At 28.7% G+C, this 24,453-nt stretch overlaps 1 protein-coding gene across 1 annotated transcript in view; it reads left to right on the forward strand.

Annotated features, from left to right (window-relative positions):
• Positions 1-24,453, forward strand: part of LOC119601232 (eukaryotic translation initiation factor 4B) — a 109,606-nt gene that overhangs the window by 25,528 nt on the left and 59,625 nt on the right. Inside the window, exon 3 of the mRNA XM_037952034.1 lies at positions 4,788-4,845. Coding sequence (XP_037807962.1) covers positions 4,788-4,845 — 58 coding nt within the window. The remainder of the gene's footprint in view (positions 1-4,787; positions 4,846-24,453) is intronic.

The following is a 24,453-nucleotide window of genomic DNA, read 5'->3' on the forward strand; positions in this document are numbered from 1 at the left end:
AAAATTCAAAAAATTTTAGATTTTTGGCGTTTTTTTGCCAAAAATGTGTCTTAACTCTTTTATTAATAAAATAAAATTTTTATTAAGAACATATAACAATTTTATAGTTTTCTAAAAGGTATCTTTACGCAGAACGCTTTGGCGTAAAAAACTTGTCCTATTTTTTGAAAATGTTGCCACTGCGTCCTTCCGAATATGACCTATTTTTTATCAAAACTTCAACTTTGGGCGACATGTTCTAAAATCCCAAAGCTGGGATCAGAAAACTGAAAGCAGTTTTGGAAACCTCAATATGTTTTCTATTTACTCCAAAAGTATTTTCCCAGCCCTGAAAGAAATGTGGACCCTATAGGCAAAAAAGTACAAAATCCCATTTTTGGGATTTTTATTCCTATTTTTGGGAATTGCGGGATGCCCTTTGACCTTTTCAATTTTTTTTTTTTGCATATTCTTATTTGAAATGACAAATTTAACAAGCGTTGAAAATTTCATTGAGTTTTGTTCATAAATAAAGATTTTGTCATATATTACATATTTGTTTAATTTCTAAAACTATGATTTATATCAAAATTTTAATAGGATCGCAGATAGCTACAACAATTTAGTCCATATTTCCTTAATATCATTTTTTAGTTAGATATGGAAATTCTCGACCCTTTACAAAAAATTTCAAGCCAATATCTCAATTACATTCAAAAATATGTTCATTTAAACCTGTGTCCTTTAATTTCATCTTTTTCATATTTTAGTATTAAGTATGACAGCACATATTTAAATCTTATATTTACCTATTTTCTATTTGTTTGCTTATCCTTATAATTGAAAGGATAAGCAAAAAATTATGCTTAAATTTTCAAAAATGTATAACTATTTTTACCTAAATTTGTTCGACAGATCATTTCGTTCTGTTTCGTTTATGATCATGTAGGTAAAAATATACAGGTAATGATAATTTCGATTCATTCACTAATAAGAAATATCAATGACTGAATTACAGGTTATAGTAATATAGTCCTAAATGTTAATAGGTAGACAATTCGTAATTTTTTACTTTGGAATACCTGTATCGGAAATGACAAGAATTGGTATATAAGTAAACTTCTCAGATTTTAAGTACCATATTTAATAAATCTACAATGAAGATTACATTAAAGTACGAAGAGTTGTGTTCCGTTTTATGGAGTATATCTTCAAAAGGGCCAGAAAGAATTGAAGACATTTCAAATTATATAAAAACTACATATAGTAGAAAAGTAGACAAAACAGGCATATCAAAAATTGAAAACTTTTTAAAACTTTTTGATGTAAAAAGTAAGTCTGTGGATGGAAATCAAAAGAAATTTCGATTAAAATTTTGTAGTTGGATGGAAACTACTACGGAAATCTCAACTTACAACACATCAACAGGAGCGCCTTGCAAGTCATACGAAGACTTATGTTCAAGGTAAAAAAAAAAGAGGGTCACACAAAAACTTTTTTCAATCTCAAATGAGGAAATTGCTGATACATTTAACGAAATGCTGAAAAAGGAAAACCAACATATGGATGTCGTACATATTGCAACTATTCTTCCTAATGCATCACCAAAACGACTTAAGCGAATTGTGGAAAGTATACCAACTCCAACATCATAATCAAATTTTACTGAAGAGGAAGCAATAGCGCTTATGTTGGAACTGGGTCTCAGTCGAAATAAGTACCAAATATTAAGGAAAGCTCTGCATGAAAAAGGACACAATATATTACCATCATACAAGGCGATCCAGGAAAAAAAAACAAACTATCCTACTAAATCAACAAAAAATAATGAAGAATTGAAAGAACTGAGAGCTGCGGAAAAAAGCAGAATCCAAGAAGAATGTAAAGTTCAGATGCGATTAAACATCGACAAACCACTTTCAAGTTGCGGTAGTACAAATGACGGTAATACGTCGAGAAGGTTTTTTCGTGATTTTGAAATTACTTCAAAAATAACTGGAATCGACAAGGAGTTGCTTCGAAGAGTTAAAACTATTTTAATGGCACTGAATAGTAAACATAAAATTAATGAAAATCGATTTGGGGAATACACGTCTGAAATTTCTAAATTACTTGTATCTCTGTATCCATGGAGGGAACTAACACCAACAGTACACAAAGTATTGTGTCATGGTCAAATAATAATTGAATCGAATATTCTTCCACTTGGAGAGTTAACAGAAGAAGCCCAGGAAGCGAGGAATCGAGATTTTAAGCATGTTCAACTATTCAGCTCAAGAAAATGCTCCAGGCAATCACAGAATGAAGATATTTTTAATAGTTTACTTCTATCTTCTGATCCTGTTCTTTCAACTATGCGAAAAAGATGGATTTGTTATGAAACTCTATCATCTCAAAACAAGGAAGATTTAAAGGACTTATATTACCTTCTGGATATGTATACCGATATGACAGATTATTTTATAGAAAATAAGTAGTGTTAGGAATTAACTATATAAGTAGGTTGTAAGAATTAATTGTATTATGTTTAAGATAAACAGTTCAAATAAAAAAAGCTATTATACTAACTGATGATATTGTATTAAATTGTGTTTTATATTTCGGTGGGCGGGAAAGGTAATTTGTGTGGGGTGATTTAGGTGTTGTTGTGCGTGGCTCATAATAAAATTATAATTTTTTTATTTTATATACAATATTATAATAAAATAATTAACTAAATAATTTTTAAAAATTGTCCAAATATTTTATTCAACACCAAATGTATGTTCTGTCATACTTAATACTAAAATATGAAAAAGATGAAATTAAAGGACACAGGTTTAAATGAACATATTTTTGAATGTAATTGAGATATTGGCTTGAAATTTTTTGTAAAGGGTCGAGAATTTCCATATCTAACTAAAAAATGATATTAAGGGATAAATATGGACTAAATTGTTGTAGCTATCTGCGATCCTATTAAAATTTTGATATAAATCATAGTTTTAGAAATTAAACAAATATGTAATATATGACAAAATCTTTATTTATGAACAAAACTCAATGAAATTTTCAACGCTTGTTAAATTTGTCATTTCAAATAAGAGTATGCAAAAAAAAAATTGAAAATGTCAAAGGGCATCCCGCAATTCCCAAAAATAGGAATGAAAATCCCAAAAATGGGATTTTTTACTTTTTTGCCCATAGGATCCACATTTCTTTCAGGGCTGGGAAAATACTTCTGGAGTAAATAGAAAACATATTGAGGTTTCCAAAACTGCTTTCAGTTTTCTGATCCCAGCTTTGGGATTTTAGAACATGTCGCCCAAAGTTGAAGTTTTGATAAAAAATAGGTCATATTCGGAAGGACGCAGTGGCAACATTTTCAAAAAATAGGACAAGTTTTTTACGCCAAAGCGTTCTGCGTAAAGATACCTTTTAGAAAACTATAAAATTGTTATATGTTCTTAATAAAAATTTTATTTTATTAATAAAAGAGTTAAGACACATTTTTGGCAAAAAAACGCCAAAAATCTAAAATTTTTTGAATTTTTAAATTAAAAAACGTATATTTTTGGATCTGTAAACAATATTGATCTGAAATTTTTTGTATATTATTGGAAATTTTGTTGTCTAACTAACAAGAAAAATTGAGTCCATTTGGTCCAAAATTACGCCCGGTATTCAAAAAAAGGCGGACCAAGGTATGGTAAATTTTGTATCACTAAATTTTTAAATGCCTATAACTCGGATATTATAAGAGATAAGTAGTATGTCCAAGCATGTTTTTTCAAGATCTCGTCGAGCGCTTTCACAAAATATAAAAATCTTTGTATTTGGGTGAAAAACAAAAAAATGGCACGAGTTTAAAAATTTTACATGTCGTAGGTACCCTACTTTGAGCCGCCACAGCGCCGTCCCTGGGGCATCTGCAGGGTTCATCTTCAAAACTTAAACTCGAATACTCCTTGGCTACGCTCACGCCAAATTTTATCCCGATCGGATCAGCCGTTTAGAAATGCCAGATTTATTTCCAAAAAAATTCCATTCTGCCCCACTGTGCAGCCGTAAATTGTTACCTAACTATTAGTGTGAAAAATAGCACATGATTTACACATGCCACATATTCGCTACTGACTGGATAATTACAGTGGTACATCTATAATGCAATTTAATTTTCAATCGTATATTTAGTTATAATTACAATCTCAGAATTACTGATCATGTGTGAGATTATTTGCTAAATTTTCTCAACTCTTTTCGTTCATTCGTAGAAATTGAAATTTTAGTAATGTTTTATAAAACTATTGTTACACGGTCACCACTCTATTTATTACATATTTTCCATTTTTCAAGATCTACTAGGAATCCTACATTATTGTTGCTCCTTTTTGGTAAGATCATGTAGACTTTGGAATTTTAGTTTAATTTCTACTAAAACGCCTTCAAACATTACTATGTTAACAATTACTATGTTTATCTGTTATATTCGATCCCAATAAGGCTTTGTATGGTTTTATTTACCTAATTTTCCATTATTTTATTTATTCATTATATAATTGTAAATTTTTGTATCGTATATGACCCTAGGGCTCGATTATTTGAATAAAGAATTAAAAGAAAAATATTACGAAAAAAGTAGTTACGAAATCATATTATAAAATATAAAAACTAGAATTTATAGAAAAAATTATAATAATTTTCAAGTTTTTTTAATTTAAATTTAACAAGATAGGTGAGATTAATAAATGTGAATTAATAAATATATTATTTTTCAATCCCTTTTGGTTTCCACAATGTGTTAAAAGTTATCAAAATTTGCATTTCAGATAAACACCGTGAAAATGTTAGAGATAATCGGAAAAAATATCAAGATAGGAGTGAAGGGTAAGTGCAATAATATTTTTTTAATTTATTTGTTTTTATTTCTCGAAAAACCAAACAAACCCTTATGCATAAAAATATATATACAAAAAAAGTATCCCAGCAAAAACTTGGTAATGGCTTGCAATTGTAAACACTTACCTATTAACGTACTTTTCAACGATTACTACATATCCTTCTGATTACATATACGTCTATAGACGTATTTTAATAACATCTTATTTATAATGCATCATATAAATACTTTCTAATTCATTAGTCAACTTCTGCTTGAAGATATAGAAGCTGTATATGTTTTACATTGACTGATTTTTCTAATTACTTTCAAGTGATTGTGGTAAGTACTTGCCTCCAATGACATAACCATGTTAAAATAATGACTTAAAATTATATTCTGTTAGTAGATTTTTGCATTTTAACCCCTCACCTGGTAATGAAAGTTATTGTTGGACATATTTTCAAATCGCAAAATTTTTAAATATTACTAAATATATTTTTATACCCTTCACTTTCGTGAGAAGGGTATATATAAGTTTGTCATTCCGTTTGTAATTTCTACAATGTAATTTTCCGACCATATAAAGTATATATATTCTGGATCCCATAGATAGCTTATTCGATTAGGCCATGTCCGTCTGTCCATATGTCTGTTGGAATAAATTTTCTGACGACCTTAGATTTATTTGGGATCAGTCTTCAATAATTCTATCTGACATGCTTTCGAGAAGTTTTCTATTTAAAGTCAGCAAAATCGGTTCATAAATAACGGAGTTATGAACAAAAATCTGAGACAACCTTTGAAAATTTCGTCAAAAAATGTATATTTTTTTCATACAAACGCATGAAAACAACAACGCTCAGATTGTGCTTGTTTGTGTGTCTGTTGTGTTTGCTTATTTATAATAAACAGTAAACCGCTGGAGACAACAACAACGTTTAGTATTTCTGTTTGTTGTTTTGAATTTATTTCTTTGACACAGAGATGGGAAAGCATTTATGAACGAAATGCGATTTTTTTTGGAAAAATTAAAGAAAAAATTCTTAAATTTAACACTATGGTGAAGGGTATATAAGATTTGGCACAGCCGAATGTAGCACTCTTACTTGTTTTAGTTACATATTTGTTAACTGCAACACTTCTATATCACAGTGAGACAAAATAAACAAAAATCGAAACACCTGGGAAGTGATACAATTTTTCAGAAAAGTAGATCCGAGTAGAACAAGAATCTGGTTTTGAAATTTCCCAAACACCTCCAAAATCTTGGGATATGGACCTTTAAGCATTTCATTAGGTTTTTGGTTTTAGTTATGCGCCGTTTCCCAAGTTTGGAGATGTTTTTACTAAGTATTTTATATGGTAACCGTACTATTTATCACAACATTAGAAAACTACGCCTGTTAATGAGTAAAACGCCACTTTATTTTTAAAAATCCGTTAGCAATTGTCGACGTTATTGATATTTTTCTTAAAATATTCAGAAAAATAGTATCACTCCCCAGGTATTTATTTTTGCCTTATAGTGCACAGTAGAGTGTCCCGAGGAACGGACTTTTTAAGAGTTTCATGTAGGAATACCACTCAGTCGATGCGTATTAATATACTGAACACGAGAAAAATAAAAAAATATTTTTTTGGAATGGTCCTCAGTTCCCTACCAGCGATTGAAAATCCTGACCTCAGTATAAATTACGGAATTTTTGACACCCAATTCGAAAAGATTGCAAAAAATAATTTTTCATCATATTGGACCTTTAAAAAAGAGTGATTTTTATTTATGTCGTATTTAGTACATTGAAACCCATCGTTTGAGAATGAGCTGTAATTTTAAAATATAACTATTTCTTGAGAAGATCTACAAAAATACGCTTAAGCTGGAGGTCCACACCACGCGTTCTACGCTTCTTCGCATTCTACGCGGCTGTCAAAAAAGTAGAATCAATGTTGTTGTGTGCTACAAGTTACAAGCACAAAAGCGTAGAATGCCTTGACGCGTAGAATGCTGTTTGAAGGTTAGAGTCCTCAAATTTTGTCGGAGGAACTTTAGTGTCAATATAATTTTTAGGACAAAAAGTAGGCGGACTATCATTAGGGATCGTGGCACCTCCCATATAAATTAAATACAAAAATACGTTTATCTTGGAAACTATTACAGTTAGAATCTTCAAATTTTGCACGAAAAACTTTAACTTCCAACTAAACATTTTGGGTAATAAATTGGCGGACTACCCATGAGGGGAGCGGCACCTCCTATATTAATTAAAGACAAAAATTCGTTTATCTGGAAAACTAATGGAACTAAATTCTTCAAATTTCGCACGAAGAACTTAAATATTCGTCTGAACATTTGGGATGAAAAAGATAGGAATTCTATCTGAATTAAATAGAAAAATTCTATATGAATTAAATAGAAAAATTCGTATATCTGAGAAACTATTAGAGCTAGAATCTTCAAATTTTACATGGAGAACTTTGAAATTCATGTGAACATTTAGAGCATAACGGGCGGACTTTCAATGGGTGGCTTGGCACAACATATATGAATTAAATACAAAAATTCGTGCATCTTGGAAACTCTTATATTATTCAAATTTTTTATAGATAGATAGAAATTGGCGATAGATAGAAACTGGCGAACTTGCAATAATTTGGTTGACATCTTTCATATGTAACATATAATAAATCTGGTATTTATTTATACATATTCCTTTTAGGGTAGCAAAGCACACTGGGTATAGCTAGTAGTAAAATAAAAACTAAAATTTATTCGGAATGAAATCACATTCAGTTCCTATTAAAATTTTAAATAAAAATTAGAATTTGATTTTTTTTTTTTGTGAATTAACAAAATGAATAAGAATTTGAAGATACTAAAAATAAAGAATTTGAATGATTGAAATTATAACGACGCACAGTGTCAGATTTTGCAAATTTAGGGGGACAAAACTCAAAAAATTTTTGATAATTTTTTGCATTTGTTTGAATTTCAATATGAGAGACAATTGTCCAAATAGTAAACAAACCGTTAATTGTAAGCGTATTTAAAAAGTGAGACATTTTTTCATGGACTCAAAAACATAGAATACCACTTGATTCTGGGGTTCTATTGTACCCATATGATTAAATGATATATAATCTATTGGGATTATAAAATATTTTTTGAATCTTTTTGCATACCCCATACACATTTTTTCAAAAGTTCAATATGAACTCGCAAAAGTTGCATTAGTACATTTTTGATGTTTGACGTTGAGCTGTGCCATTTAAAACTTACATAAAGTCTTGGATTTTATTTTACGAGATAACATCAGTAAAAATTAAAACAAATTTACTTAAAACCCCACTAAAATATTAGCAAAAGCGACAATTTTTACTTTAGAAAAAATATATTTATTGTTTATGAGAAAAAAGTACCAATTTTTACCCGTTTTTCCCCTTTTGTCTCTATCTGGGCCATGTTACGAATAAAATATATAGCCATTGATGCTTCCTAGTGTAGATCTGTCAAGTTTTTAAAATTGATGTGTTGTAACATGTATTGGCGTAATAGGAACAAGCACAAAAGTTGCAAAAAGTACCAAAAATACAAATATTTTCCCGTTTTTACCCGTGTTTTAAAATTATATCAATTAATATTTAATTGATATAATTTTAAGTAATTTTTCACTCATATTTAAAATTTTGACTCCATAAATATCTTTTTTACAAATGAATATAGAATGCCCTATTTTGCCCGTTTTAACACCCTGAAAGGTTGGCAGTCGCTAAAGTACTTTACTAATACATATATTTAAAAGTTTTGAGAGTTAAAACACAAATATTTCCACGTTAGAATTAAAAATTAACATTATATAAGAAAGTACTAATTTTACCTGTTTTCCCCCTTTTTGCGACTTTCTGATCCTAGATAAAAAAGTTATATAGCCTATTGACGTTTTCATAGCATTATGTTTAATAATTTTAAAATTCAGAGTTTAGTCCCCCTAAAATTGCAAAATCTGACACTGTGCGACGGTCCGAATGTCTAACAGCACTGTTTGAATTAAGAAATTGCTTTCGAGAAGATATTTCCACATTTATGTATTTAAATGTAATATTTCTATAGATGGGATTCTACCCGGTATTTACCCAATGTATGGGTAAATTGAGGGTAAATACCAGGTATATTCCTTTTTATACCCTTCACCTTCGTGAGAAGGGTATATATAAGTTTGTCATTCCGTTTGTAATTTCTATAATATAATTTTCCGACCCTATAAAGTATATATATTCTGGATCCTTATAGATAGCGGAGTCGATTAAGCCATGTCCGTCTGTCTGTCTGTCTGTCTGTTGAAATCAGTTTTTAGAGGACCCCAGATATCGGCGAGATCCGAATCTTCAATAATTCTGTTAGACATGCTTTCGAGAAGATCGCTATTTAAAATCAGCAAAATCGGTCCATAAATGACGGAGATATAAGCAAAAATCCGAGACAACCTCTGAAAATTTCATTAAAAAATACAATTTTTTCATGCTTTGATTAATAAGCAACAACAACAACACTGCTTATTCATTGAGTATTTCGTTTCACATGTTTGGATGGCTGTGTGTTCATTGGCATGTGTATATTGTTTTTGTTTCTTGGTGTATTCAGTTTTGTATGTTTGGATGGCTGTGTGTTTCATTGCCTTGTGTATATTGTTTTTGTTTGTTGGTGTACAGTTTCGTTTGTTGGTTTTACTGCCTTGTGTATTTTGTTTTTTGAGTGTTTATTTCGTTTAGCGTTGTTGTTGTTCATTTTGTTTTGCTATTGCTATAATAATGATATAATCGGGAAAATTAAATAGGTACATAAATTTAAATTTTATAAAATTTATATTTTTTAAATACACTATGGTGAAGGGTATATAAGATTCGGCACAGCCGAATATAGCACTCTTACTTGTTTTTTATCTTTTTTGGGTATTTATAAAAAGTTTTTTACATTAAATTTTTCATAAACTGATTGACAATCAATTAATAAATGTTTTCAAATATTTTTTTACATTTTATTTGTTTTGATAATAATAAACATTATCAAAATACAATTAAAAAACAAAATAATATAAAAAAATCCGTCCAAATGCATTACGTTGAATACAAATTGTAGAGAATGAATATATCAGTGATGCCTTTAGTTACATATGTATGTAGTGCATCCATAAATGTTAATCATTTTAGGTTCAAAATGGGAAGTTCTACACTAGAAAAATACCAGAAATACACCCTACCAACTGGTGGAAAAACTTTTAAGTTTTTTTTTAGCACGTAATTGGAATCTCTTAAAAAATGTCTACAAAAGAACACATACATATTTATGACTTTTATCACATTTACAGATGCAGCATCCACTTTATATAATTTAATAATAAATTAATTAATTTTTACTTTTTACAATCCGCGTGTTTAAAAAGTGTTGTATAACTTAGTTTATACCCAACTTTTTTGTAAACACCTGGGTATTTACCCATTTTTATCCAATTTATCCATTTTACTGGGTATTTACCAATTTGGTTTTTACCCTTTTCCCATCTCTAAATATTTCCTATTCTATGGAAATTCATTGAGTATTTCGTCTGTTGAGCTCTTTATAAATATAATTAAATTTTAATTTAATTTAACTATGGCTATTGAAACCGAATTTCTTAGCACCAAACCCGATACACAGATTCAATTAGACTCTTTATATCATGAATTCCAGGAAAGAACACAAAAAAACTGATAATTTTTGACCTCATGTCTTCCAATTTCTTTTATATTATCAATATATGTTCTTTATGTAAAACAACTCCTTTGTGAAAAATTTCAAAAAACGCTATTTTTATGGCAAATATCGCGAAAAAATATGATATAATATAAAAAAGCAAAATTTTAATTTATGATATTTTAAAATACTTTCAACAGCAAGAACAATTTGGTAAATGCTCTCAAGGTGATTTTACATCAAAAATGCATTTATCTTAAAAAATATTATTTAGAAATTAATTTTTATGCAAGAGTACAAGAGTGCAAGAGTGGTAATCGAATTTAAGTATTTGCATCCCAATTATGATCAATTATGTATTTTAAGCAGTTTTAAATTCATAAAATATCAATAAAATCATATATAAAATCAATAGTTTTCGAACAAATTAAAATCGTCACGAAACTCGGATTTTTTACATTTTTAAAAATTTAACGTTGATATGTCTTATGTGTCTAATAGAGTATTTGCTAACAAAAAATTAAAGAAATATGAAGACTTTTTAATTGATTTCTCGTGGAATTCATGATATAGTAATTTATAATAAAAAAAACTATCACCATTGCAAAATTTTAGTTTATGCTAAACATTACCTAAAATAACCTGATAATTTACGCAAATTTAAGAAAAAATAGTTATATTGAATTCCCAAAATTTCCCGAAATTTACGGAATTTGAAGTATCTCCAGTTGAAGTTTAGGTTCAATCTTTTTATCTTATTCTGAACAAGTTCAATGCCATATAGTTGTGGAATTGTTGGAGTCGTTGTGTAAAATAATAATGCCAAGGAAGATTATATGAGCAAAATCAAAAAATGTTAGATACAATTTTTTTCGAAAAATTTTTCTTCTGACAAAAACCACATTTAGAAGTTGTATGGGATAATAATTGCACAGGATAAATACGAAAACTTCAATTATTTTGATTGATGCGCGTAAAATTAGCGGTTTAAAATAATAAAATTAATAAAAATGATAATAAAATTAAAAAAGTTAGTGCCCATTCGTAAACATTTATAAGGACTATCAGCACTGATATTTAAAAAAAAAATTTTAATTTTTTTGACAATTTATTTCAAAACCCAAATCAAAGTACAATCTTTAATATTGTTTTTGCAATTTTTTTTTTTCGACAGATAGACTATCAAAACAATATAACTTTTGCATCGTAAAAGTTGTTTAAATTCGACTTAAAAAAAAAACAAGGAAGTCAAAAAAATCGTATTTAGTCGAAATGAAGTTTAAATTCATCTTTTTAGTTAAAAGAACTCAAACTAGTCAAGAATGATGAAAAAAGAATAAAAGAGTGTTTAAAAATTGATTGAAGTCAACTTTTTTTAGTTTTTTAAAGTCAACTTTTTTATAAAAACCCATATAAACTCAAAAATGTTGGATAAATTTGGAAAAAGTCGGAAAAATTAATTTAGGTTCAAGTTAAATTTGAAAAAAAAAAAAAAATCGAAAGAAGTCTTCAAAGATCGACTTTTTAAGGAGAAAAATTGAGAAAGTCGAATTACAAGAGAATCGTAAAATTCGGAATAAGTCGAGAGTGGTTTAATGTCGGCTTTTTGTTATTATATTTATATATATTTATATTTTAACTCCAAAAGCAAAGTTTTTGAGTTAAAATATAATTTTTTTCACATATGCCAGTTGCATACCACTAAGTGACCAAAAATCTCTTAAAGGAAATGGACTAAGCTTTTTTTCGAGTGAAAAAATACAACAAAAACGTTCATTTTGAAAAATAGGGGAAAATTAAGTGCCGAATATTGAAAAAAAATATACTTATAAATATAAATCTGGCATTTCTAAACGGCTGAGCGTAGACGAGGAGTATTCGAGTTTAAGTTTTGAAGATGAACCCTGCAGATGCCCCAGGGACGGCCCTGTGGCGGCTCAAAGTAGGGTACCTACAACATGTAAAATTTTTAAACTCGTGCCATTTTTTTGTTTACCATACCTTGGTCCGCCTTTTTTTGAATACCGGGCGTAATTTTGGACCAAATGGACTCAATTTTTTCTTGTTAGTTAGACAACAAAATTTCCAATAATATACAAAAAATTTCAGATCAATATCATTTACAGATCCAAAAATGTACGTTTTTTAATTTAAAAATTCAAAAAATTTTAGATTTTTGCCGTTTTTTTGCCAAAAATGTGTCTTAACTCTTTTATTAATAAAATAAAATTTTCTTTAAGAACATATAACAATTTTATAGTTTTCTAAAAGGTATATTTACGCAGAACGCTTTGGCGTAAAAAACTTGTCCTATTTTTTTGAAAATGTTGCCACTGCGTCCTTCCAAATATGACCTATTTTTTTTTATCAAAACTTCAACTTTGGGCGACATGTTCTAAAATCCCAAAGCTGGGATCAGAAAACTGAAAGCAGTTTTGGAAACCTCAATATGTTTTCTATTTACTCCAAAAGTATTTTCCCAGCCCTGAAAGAAATGTGGACCCTATGGGCAAAAAAGTAAAAATCCCATTTTTGGGATTTTCATTCGTATTTTTGGGAATTGCGGGATGCCCTTTGACCTTTTCAATTTTTTTTTTGCATTTTCTTATTTGACAAGCGTTGAAAATTTCATTGAGTTTTGTTCATAAATAAAGATTTTGTCATATATTACATATTTGTTTAATTTCTAAAACTATGATTTATATCAAAATTTTAATAGGGTCGCAGATAGCTACAACAATTTAGTCCATATTTATCCCTTAATATCATTTTTTAGTTAGACATGGAAATTCTCGACCCTTTACAAAAAATTTCAAGCCAATATCTCAATTACATTCAAAAATATGTTCATTTAAACCTGTGTCCTTTAATTTCATCTTTTTCATATTTTAGTATTAAGTATGAGTATATTTACCTATTTTATCCTTATAATTGAAAGGTCCTATTATGCTTAAATTTTCAGAAATTTATAACTATTTTTTACCTAAATTTTTTCGACAGATCATTTCGTTCTGTTTCGTTTATGATCATTAGGTAAAAATATAATATTGAAATTATAATAACAGGTAATTATAATTTCAATTCATTCACTAATAAGAAATATCAATGACTGAATTACAGGTTATAGTAATATAGTCCTAAATGTTAATAGGTAGACAATTCGTAATTTTTTACTTTGGAATACCTGTATCGGAAATGACAAGAATTGGTATATAAGTAAACTTCTCAGATTTTAAGTACCATATTTAATAAATCTACAATGAAGATTACATTAAAGTACGAAGAGTTGTGTTCCGTTTTATGGAGTGTATCTTCAAAAGGGCCAGAAAGAATTGAAGACATTTCAAATTATATAAAAACTACATATAGAAAAGTAAACAAAACAGGCATATCAAAAATTGAAAACTTTTTAAAACTTTTTGATGTAAAAAGTAAGTCTGTGGATGGAAATCAAAAGAAATTTCGATTAAAATTTTGTAGTTGGATGGAAACTACTACTATGTTCAAGGTCAAAAAAGAGGGTCACACAAAAACTATTTCCAATCTCAAATGAGGAAATTGCATTTAACGAAATGCTGAAAAAAAGGAGTCAAAGAAAACAACAAAAGATTTAGTGGAATATTTAAAAGATGAAATAAATGCACTGGAGCCCATTTGCATAAAAATAAAGGAATTCTCTATTAGCGTATCATATCAGCTAAGCTTAACAATGATTGATGGAAAGGTCAGTAATGCCATAACAGAAACTTCTTCCTTCTGGAGATGCTCAATATGTAATGAGAAAAAGTCGCAATTCTCAAATATAAACAAAAGCAGAAGTATTAATGAAGAAGACCTGTCTTTCGGAATTTCACCACTTCATGCTAGAATACGATTTTTGGATTACTTTTTACACATAGCATACGACCTCAAATATAGAAGTGTGCCAGAGAATCTTACTAAATCAACAAAAAATAATGAAGAATTGAAAGAACTGAGAGCTGCGGAAAAAAGCAGAATCCAAGAAGAATTTAAAGTTTAGATGGGATTAAACATCGACAAACCACTTCCAAGTTGCGGTAGTACAAATGACGGTAATACGGCGAAAAGGTTTTTTCGTGATTTTGAAATTACTCCCAGGAAGCGAGGAATCGAGATTTTAAGCATGTTCAACTATTCAGCTCAAGAAAATGCTCCAGGCAATCACAGAATGAAGATATTTTTAATATTTTATTTCTATCTTTTGATCCTGTTCTTTCAACTATGCGAAAAAGATGGATTTGTTATGAAACTCTATCATCTCAAAACAAGAAGATTTAAAGGACTTATATTACCTTCTGGATATGTATACCGATATGACAGATTATTTTATAGAAAATAAGTAGTGTTAGGAATTAACTATATAAGTAGGTTGTAAGAATTAATTGTATTATGTTTAAAATAAACAGTTCAAATAAAAATAGCTATTATACTAACTGATGATATTGTATTAAATTGTGTTTTATATTTCGGTGGGCGGGAAAGGTGGTTTGTGTGGGGTGATTTAGGTGTTGTTGTGCGTGGCTCATAATAAAATTATAATTTTTTTATTGTATATACAATTTTATAGTCTTTAATAAAATAATTAACTAAATAATTTTTAAAAATTGTCCAAATATTTTATTCAACACCAAATGTATGTTCTGTCATACATAATACTAAAATATGAAGAAGATGAAATTAAAGGACACAGGTTTAAATGAACATATTTTTGAATGTAATTGAGATATTGGCTTGAAATTTTTTGTAAAGGGTCGAGAATTTCCATGTCTAACTAAAAAATGATATTAAGGGATAAATATGGACTAAATTGTTGTAGCTATCTGCGACCCTATTAAAATTTTGATATAAATCATAGTTTTAGAAATTAAACAAATATGTAATATATGAAGCATGGAGCCGAATAAGGGCGTATAAACCATTTGGGAAATTTTACAGGAGACGATAAAAACATCATAAAACTTTAAAATCGGCATTTTTTCCTACTTTTTTCACATATATGCATAAATATAACTCACATCTATCCCTGTGCTAAAACTCAGTAAAAAATTCGAGTCACAACTTGCCAAAATTAATACTTGAAATTTTGCTAAAATGGAATAAGGGCATATATCCATATATTTTAGTTGAAAGTATATATAAATAAATGTTATTTTTATATACTTCTTAATTATTTTATTATATAAAACTTGGACAGCCTCAACATAACAGTCTAGAGCATTATTTGCTGAAGTTTCAAGGACATCCTTCATTATCCTTATAAGTAATTAAAACAAAAACCCAAAAAAAAAATATATTTTTTAGTATTTTTATACATACATACTTATATGTATTTTTAATTTATTAAACAGGAACACCAAATTAGATATTTCTCTACTAGATTTATATTAAAAACGCCTACTATACCAAAAATTCTAAGGAAATGTATTTAAATTTAAGCGTTTTTAATTAATTAATAATTAAAATAAATAACTAAAAACTAATGTAAAGTAATAAGAAACGAACAAAACAGTATAATAACAATAGCATAGTAAAAATTGTACTTAGAAAAATCTTTCTTAGAAAAATCTTTAAATCGCACCTTATTGCGTTATTGTCAAAATCAGCGAACCACATTATTATCTTAGTTCATTATCAAATTGGATAGGACCTCTTTAACTAAAATAATCCGAAAATAACAAGATATAATAATTTTTTAAAATATAACTATAGTTATGGATATACGCCCTTCTTCTTGTCCACACTTTCATACTTAAATAATTCATTCAATAATAATCTTTTTTGCAATATAATTAAAAAATTAATAAATTTGAAATGTTTTCCAACTATTCTGCAAATTTGGTGCAATTAGAATTAAAATTTATACGATTTTTTACAGAAAAATACATTAAATTGCTAATATTTCTTACCCAAAAAAATAAATAGTATTTAAAAATCGTGCTTTTAAAACTATCTATTTTAGCGAAAAATTTATATTTTTCAATTTATTTTTTTATGAATAGATGTAAAAAGGTTAGTTTAATATAATTATGCGAAAAAACGCGATTTTGAAAAGGTGGTCTTTACGCCCTTATTCGCATCCATGCTTCATATGACAAAATCTTTATTTATGAACAAAACTCAATGAAATTTTCAACGCTTGTTAAATTTGTCATTTCAAATAAGAAAATGCAAAAAAATTGAAAAGGTCAAAGGGCATCCCGCAATTCCCAAAAATACGAATGAAAATCCCAAAAATGGGATTTTTTACTTTTTTGCCCATAGGGTCCACATTTCTTTCAGGGCTGGGAAAATACTTTTGGAGTAAATAGAAAACATATTGAGGTTTCCAAAACTGCTTTCAGTTTTCTGATCCCAGCTTTGGGATTTTAGAACATGTCGCCCAAAGTTGAAGTTTTGATAAAAAAAATAGGTCATATTCGGAAGGACGCAGTGGCAACATTTTCAAAAAAATAGGACAAGTTTTTTACACCAAAGCGTTCTGCGTAAAGATACCTTTTAGAAAACTATAAAATTGTTATATGTTCTTAAAGAAAATTTTATTTTATTAATAAAAGAGTTAAGACACATTTTTGGCAAAAAAACGGCAAAAATCTAAAATTTTTTGAATTTTTAAATTAAAAAACGTACATTTTTGGATCTGTAAATGATATTGATCTGAAATTTTTTGTATATTATTGGAAATTTTGTTGTCTAACTAACAAGAAAAAATTGAGTCCATTTGGTCCAAAATTACGCCCGGTATTCAAAAAAAGGCGGACCAAGGTATGGTAAATTTTGTATCACTAAATTTTTAAATGCCTATAACTCGGATATTATAAGAGATAAGTAGTATGTCCAATCATGTTTTTTCAAGATCTCGTCGAGCGCTTTCACAAAATATATGTATATAAATCTTTGAATTTGGGTGAAAAACAAAAAAATGGCACGAGTTTAAAAATTTTACATGTTGTAGGTACCCTACTTTGAGCCGCCACAGGGCCGTCCCTGGGGCATCTGCAGGGTTCATCTTCACGCCAAATTTTATCCCGATCGGATCAGCCGTTTAGAAATGCCAGATTTATTTCCAAAAAATTTCCATTCTGCCCCACTGTGCGACGCACAGTGGTATAGGAAAAAAAAAAGAGGGAAATAATTCGGTAACTTCTAAACGGTTAATCCGATTTTAATGAAATTTGGTATGCACAAAGAGGAGGTGTTGTCGAGTTTAGGTTTTGACCTTATAGGCCAACCAGGGGCCCGGCGGGGGGTCCTCAAATTAGGACACCTCGGCTATGTTAAATTTTTAAAACGATCCTATTTCTTCATTTGAGTTCCGATTTAAAAAAATTTCGTATATAGAATCTTCTCATCGAGCACTATAAAAAATGTCGTAGCAGTAAATTATCTCTTATAGTTTAGGAGATATTCGCATTTGAAAATTAAAATTTTAAAATTTTTACCGTCCTTACTTTAGTTTTTTTGATAAAGGCATTTTAATTTAAAAAATAAAAAAAGGCGATTTTTTGTAATTTTTTTGGGAAAAAAGTATCTTTTTCTTTTTAAGTTATCTAAAAAGTTTCTAAGAAGATGTATATAGAATTTATACTTTTTGGAAAGCTGACTTTACATAAAGTACGATAAATGAAACAAAACCTAAAAATTTTTGATACCGAGGGGACCAGGTCTATCCAAAAATACCCTATTTTTTATGGAAAATTCAATTTTGAGCAAAAATTCTCAAATCGCATAGTCGATATCAAATTATAGTGACCTGTTTTATATGACCCAATATGTTCTTAATCATTTTGTAACGGGTTTCGATAACCCCGCCCCTGGTATGGATATAATAGGCAAAAAACCAAAAAATCCCATTTTTGGGATTTTTTAAAACTTTTTTGGGAATTCCGGGATTTCTAATAAGAAAATTCGAAATTTTTATTTAATTTTGGATATTAAGTAAAAAAATCTACCTAACTGTAAAATTTCATCAAAAAATATTCATAAATAAAATTTTTATTGCAATTTGAAAACATTGTATCTTCGCAAAAACTGAATAAAAAACATTTTTTATTTTTTTTAAAAAAAGTATTCCGCGAATTTTTTAATTTTCAAAAATTATATACAGTTTTGAAAAATAGACAAAATTACCTTTCCATTGATATATAACATGCCTACCTAATGTTTTTTAAGTGACAAATTAATTAGGGAAAACTCAACATCTTTTAGAAAATTTACATAGCACTATTATTTTCATCCATAAGGTTAACTCTTAAATTTGTTACATATATTTAATTTAAAAAAAAAAATTTCGTATATAGAATTTTTTAAGTGACAAATTAATTAGGGAAAACTCAACATCTTTTAGAAAATTTACATAGCACTATTATTTTCATCCATAAGGTTAACTCTTAAATTTGTTACATATATGGATGAAAATAATAGTGCTAGGTAAATTTTCTAAAAGATGTTTAGTTTTACCTAATTAATTTGTCACTTAAAAAATTCTATATACGAAATTTTTTTTTTTAAATCGGAACTCAAATGAAGAAATAGGATCGTTTTAAAAATTTAACATAGCCGAGGTGTCCTAATTTGAGGACCCCCCGCCGGGCCCCTGGTTGGCCTATAAGGTCCAAATTCAAAACCTAAACTCGACAACACCTCCTCTTTGTGCATACCAAATTTCATTAAAATCGTATTAACCGCTTAGAAGTTACCGAATTATTTCCCTCTTTTTTTTTCCTATACCACTGTGCGACGGGAAATATACACGGCCAAAGATTGTCTACAGCAGTATCAACAAAAATTATTTTCCTAAAATAAACAATGAACTCGCCTTTTTTAGTGAAACTGCTTCTTATTATACCCTTCACTTTCGTGAGAAGGGTATATATACATTTGTCATTCCGTTTGTAATTTCTATAATATAATTTTCCGACCCTATAGAGTATATATATTCTGGATCCTTATAGATAGCGGAGTCGAATAAGCCATGTCTGTATGTTTGTTGAAATCAATTTTTAGAGGATCCTAGATATCGGCGAGATCCAAATCTTCAATAATTCTATTAGACATGCTTTCGGGAAGATCGCTATTTAAAATCAGCAAAATCGATCCATAAATAACGGAGATATGAGCAAAAATCCGAGAAAACCTCTGAAAATTTCATAAAAAATTTAGATTTTTTATTCGTGCTCAGGCAGAAATTGCAAGCAAATATACAAGAAAGAGTTCTATATTCGGCTGTGCCGAATCTTAAATACCCTGTGTTAAAAAACAGTCAGTACGAATTTTATACAAAAACAAAACAAAAACAAAAATACCAATTGTACAACGGTAAGGTACCAAAAAGTCCCCTTTTATGGATTCTCACTTAATCCGGGCTAGGTTCTAGGTTCTTACCTAATCAAGGCCCTACATGCTGTATTTCATGTTTCTATGTTCAATATTATAGAAAATTCAAAATGTACCTTTTGTAGAACGCAAAAAGGACAAAAAAGTCCAATTTTATGTGTTCTGACCTAATCTACATACTTAATTTCATGTTTCTAGGTTCAATATTATAGAAAATGCGAAAAAGTACCTTTTGTAGAACGAAGAAGTACCAAAAAGTCCCTTTTTGTAGGTTCTTACCTAGTCAAGGCCCTACATGCTAAATTTCATGTTTCTAGGTTCAATATTATAGAAAATTCAAAAAGTAGCTTTTGTAGAACGAAAAAGTACCAAAAAGTCCGTTTTTATAGGTTCTTACCTAGTCAAGGCCTTACATGCTAAATTTCATGTTTCTAGGTTGAATATTATAGAAAATTCAAAAAGTACCTTTTGTAGAACGACAAAGTACCAAAAAGTATCCTTTTATGTGTTCTGGCCTAATCTGGGCTCTACATACTTAATGTCACGTTTCTAGGTTCAATATTATAGAAAATTTAAAAAGTACCTTTTGTGGAACGAAAAAGTACCAAAAAGTCCCCTTTTATGTGATCTGACCTAATCCGGGCTCTACATACTTAATTTCATGTTTCTAGGTTCAATATTATAGAAAATTCAAAAAGTATCTTCTGTAGAACGAAAAAGTACCAAAAAGTCCCCTTTAACTCAAGCCAGGCTCCACATAATTACAGCTTAATTAATTGGAACCGCTGTCGACAAACCACACAAAAAGACCGAGCGACGAATTAAAATTAAGCGACTGTCGACAGACCAGGGCTCGGAGTAAGTGATAACCTATAAAAGAGGATATTTTGGTACTTTTTCGTTCTTTAAAAGGTACTTTTTGAAATTTCTACAATATTGAAAAAATGGACTTTTCGTACTTATTCGTTCTACAAAAGGTACTCTTTGAATTTTCTATTATACTGAACCAAGAAACATGAAATTAAGTATGTAGAGCCCGGATAAGGTGAGAACACATAAAAGGGGATTTTTTAGTACTTTTGCGTTCTACAAAAGGTACATTTTGAATTTTTTATAATATTGAACCTAGAAACATGAAATTTAGTATGTAGAGTCCGGATTAGGTGAGAACCTACAAAAGGTGACTTTTTGGTACTTTTTCGTTCTACAGAAGGTTCTTATTGAATTTTCTATAATATTGAACCTAGAAATATGAAATTTAGCATGCAGGCCTCGGATTAGGTGAGAATCTATAAAAGGGGCCTTTTTAGTACATTTTCTTCAAAAGGTACTTTTGGAATTTCCTATAATATTTACTCTAGAGACATAAAATTAAGTATGTAGGGCCCGTAGTAAGTGATAACCTATAAAAGAGGATATTTTAGTACTTTTTCGTTCTTCAAAAGGTACTTTTTGAATTATCTATAATAAAGAAACTAGAAACATGAAATTAAGTACCTATAAAAAAGGAATTTTTGGTACTTTTCGTTCTTTAAAAGGTACTTTTTGAATTTCGTAAAATATTGATCCTAGCGACATAAAATTAAGTATGTGGGGCCCGGAGTAAGTGATAACCTATTAAGAGAGATATTTTGGTACTTTTTCGTTCTTCAAAAGCTACTTTTTGAATTTTCTACAATATTGAATGGTACATTCTTTGCTTTTATGCACATACGCAACAACCTGATTGACCGAAAATCTATAAAAGGGGTCTTGCTGTTACTTTTTCGGTTTACAACTGGTATTTTTTGTAATAAATTTTTTACTGGTTATTCTATTAAACACATCATGGTGAAGGGTATATAAGATTAGGCACAGCCGAATATAGAACTCTCACTTTTTCGTTCTACAAAAGTAATTTTTTAATTTTTTATAATATTGAACCTAGAAATATGAAATTTTCCATGTATGGCTCGGATTAGGTAAAAACCTATAAAAGGGGACTTTTTCGTTCTACAAAATGTACTTTTTTCAATTTTCTATAATATTGAACCAAGAAACATTAACTTAGGTATGTAGAGCCCGGATTAGGTGAGAACACATAAAAGGGGACTGTTTGGTACTTTTTTGTTCTACAAAAGGTACTTTTTGGATTTCCAAAAATATTTACCCTAGAGACATAAAATTAAGTAAGTAGGGCCCGGAGTAAGTGATATTTTAGTACTTTTTTGTTCTTCAAAAGGTACTTTTTGAATTATCTATGGAAACACGAAATTAAGTATGTAGGGCCCGGATTAGCTGAGGACCTATAAAAAGGACTTTTTGGTACTTTGTCGTTCTTCAAATTTCCTATAATATTGTCCCTAGCGACATAAAATTAAGTATGTGGGGTCCGGAGTAAGTGATAACCTATTAAGAGGAATATTTTGGTATTTTTTCGTTCTTCAAAAGATACTTTTTGAATTTTCTTCAATATTGAACCTAAAAACATGAAATTAAGCATGACTTTTTGTACTTTTTCGTTCTACAAAAGGTACTTTTGGAATTTTCTATAATATTGAACCTTGAAGCATGACTCTTTGGTACTTTTTCGTTCTCTATAAAGGTACTTTTTGAATTTTCTATAATATTGAAACACGAAATTAAGTATTTGTAAGTTAATACAAATCTGGAGGAATCGATTTTTTCAACTTTTTTGTTCTATGTACCATAGGTCTAGAAATAATTTAATGCCAAAACTCAAATCGCGCAATTACTTTTTTGGTACCGCAGTATTAAAGATTCTAAAATGTACTTTTGTTTTTTGGAAAAACTACTACACATAAGACCGCGACAAAACAAAAGTAAAATAATTATTCATAAATTAAAAAAAATATTTCTGAAATGTTGGTATTATTCTTTTCCAACAGATTTTTTAGTTAAAGAAAGAATACATTAAACATATTATTTATTTAAATTAATGATGATAATATAGATTTTACTTGTGAAACGATAAATATAAAAATATATGGCTGATGAAAAAATATATGTAATATATTTTATTCATTAAAAAATTATTTGTATTCGAATTCAGTAAGAAATAAAACAAAGTGTTTAATAGTGTTGAAGAAAATTTCTCCCGACGAATGTATCATTTATGATCAGAAAATGAGCGCATATATGATCATTTTAATCGTGCAGAAGTGTCATAAATGACTCGAATGTGATCAAAAATTTAAAAAATGTTAGCTGGGTTTTCTCTTCACACTTACATGTTCTGTGTGAATTCAACACAGAACTACAACAACAAATATTGAATATTAAGTCCAAAATTCGCACAAAAAACGATTTGGGCACAGTTTCTATAACACAAACATTTTTTACAATTATTTTAATATATTTTCTTTATCAAAATCCTTTTAATTTTCACAAACCAAAAAATTATTTTTTTAATTATTTGACATTTCATTTTTTGTTTTTCTAATTTCAAATTGAAGGTGCAAATTTATGAAAATCGAAATAATTAAAGAATTTTACATTTTAACGAATATAAAATGCATGAAAAATATTATCATGTTTTATAAATGTAATCTACAATAAAAACATTGCACTATTATTTCGACCGATTTTATGCAACTATGTGGGCATTTTATGTGTGGTAAAAAGCTTTTATACATTAACACTTCTAAAGAAAATCTTACTAATACATATGGGAAATTCTCTTTTCTCTCTCTTCTCTTTAATTTAGATTTTGGGGTTAAAAAAATGATGAAATTTTTTAATAGCACATCAACGATATTTTGTGTGGACATTGACTAAAACCTTAGAAGTACAATTATCTTCTCGTGAATAATTTTTAGCAAAAGTCGCCAAAGTTATAGCAGTTTAAAGATAAAAGTTTAAAAAATTCCCAAAATTACGGTTTTACCTGAAACTCAAAAATTCAAGCGTGGATATAACCCACAACGAAGGACCCAAAATACAAATTAATTTAACCCAAATATTTTAAATATTCGTGGATAAATTCGCTTTTTAAGAGTTTTTTTCAACCTCTTCAAAAAGTATTTTTTATAAAACTAAGTACACATTTTTTATAGACTATTTAACATGATGAATTAATACATTAATTTACAATCATTAACTAAAAAATTATGCATTTATGTTTGATAGATTAAAAATTATGAGGTTTTAATTTATTTATGCATATATTCGAATGCATTTTTTTATCTTATAGATTTTGCTATAGACCTCATTAATAGCAACCTAAAATAATATAATTTTATTAATTTTAATTAGCGGTAAGGGTGCGCTTCACAAGTTTTTCTTAAAATTAAATCACTGCGTTTTCTGCCCACGAGAAACTTTGATGCAAATATTTTTGTGGTTAGCCAATAACTGCTTGTTTATAATTATCTTCTGCTTCCATTTCTGAATTTAAATGAGTAAATAATATAAAAACCGTTAAAATGAAAATCTATATAAAGTTTGGAAATAAATTTCATACAAATGACCCAACTTTTTTCAATGCATTTAATGCAAAATCTTACTTTTTTCTAACGGCTTATTGATTTTG

Source organism: Lucilia sericata, unplaced genomic scaffold (assembly GCF_015586225.1).
Source record: "Lucilia sericata isolate MDLA Ls3-8-SP2 unplaced genomic scaffold, ASM1558622v1 Contig000152F_arrow, whole genome shotgun sequence".
Classification (NCBI taxonomy): domain Eukaryota; kingdom Metazoa; phylum Arthropoda; class Insecta; order Diptera; family Calliphoridae; genus Lucilia; species Lucilia sericata.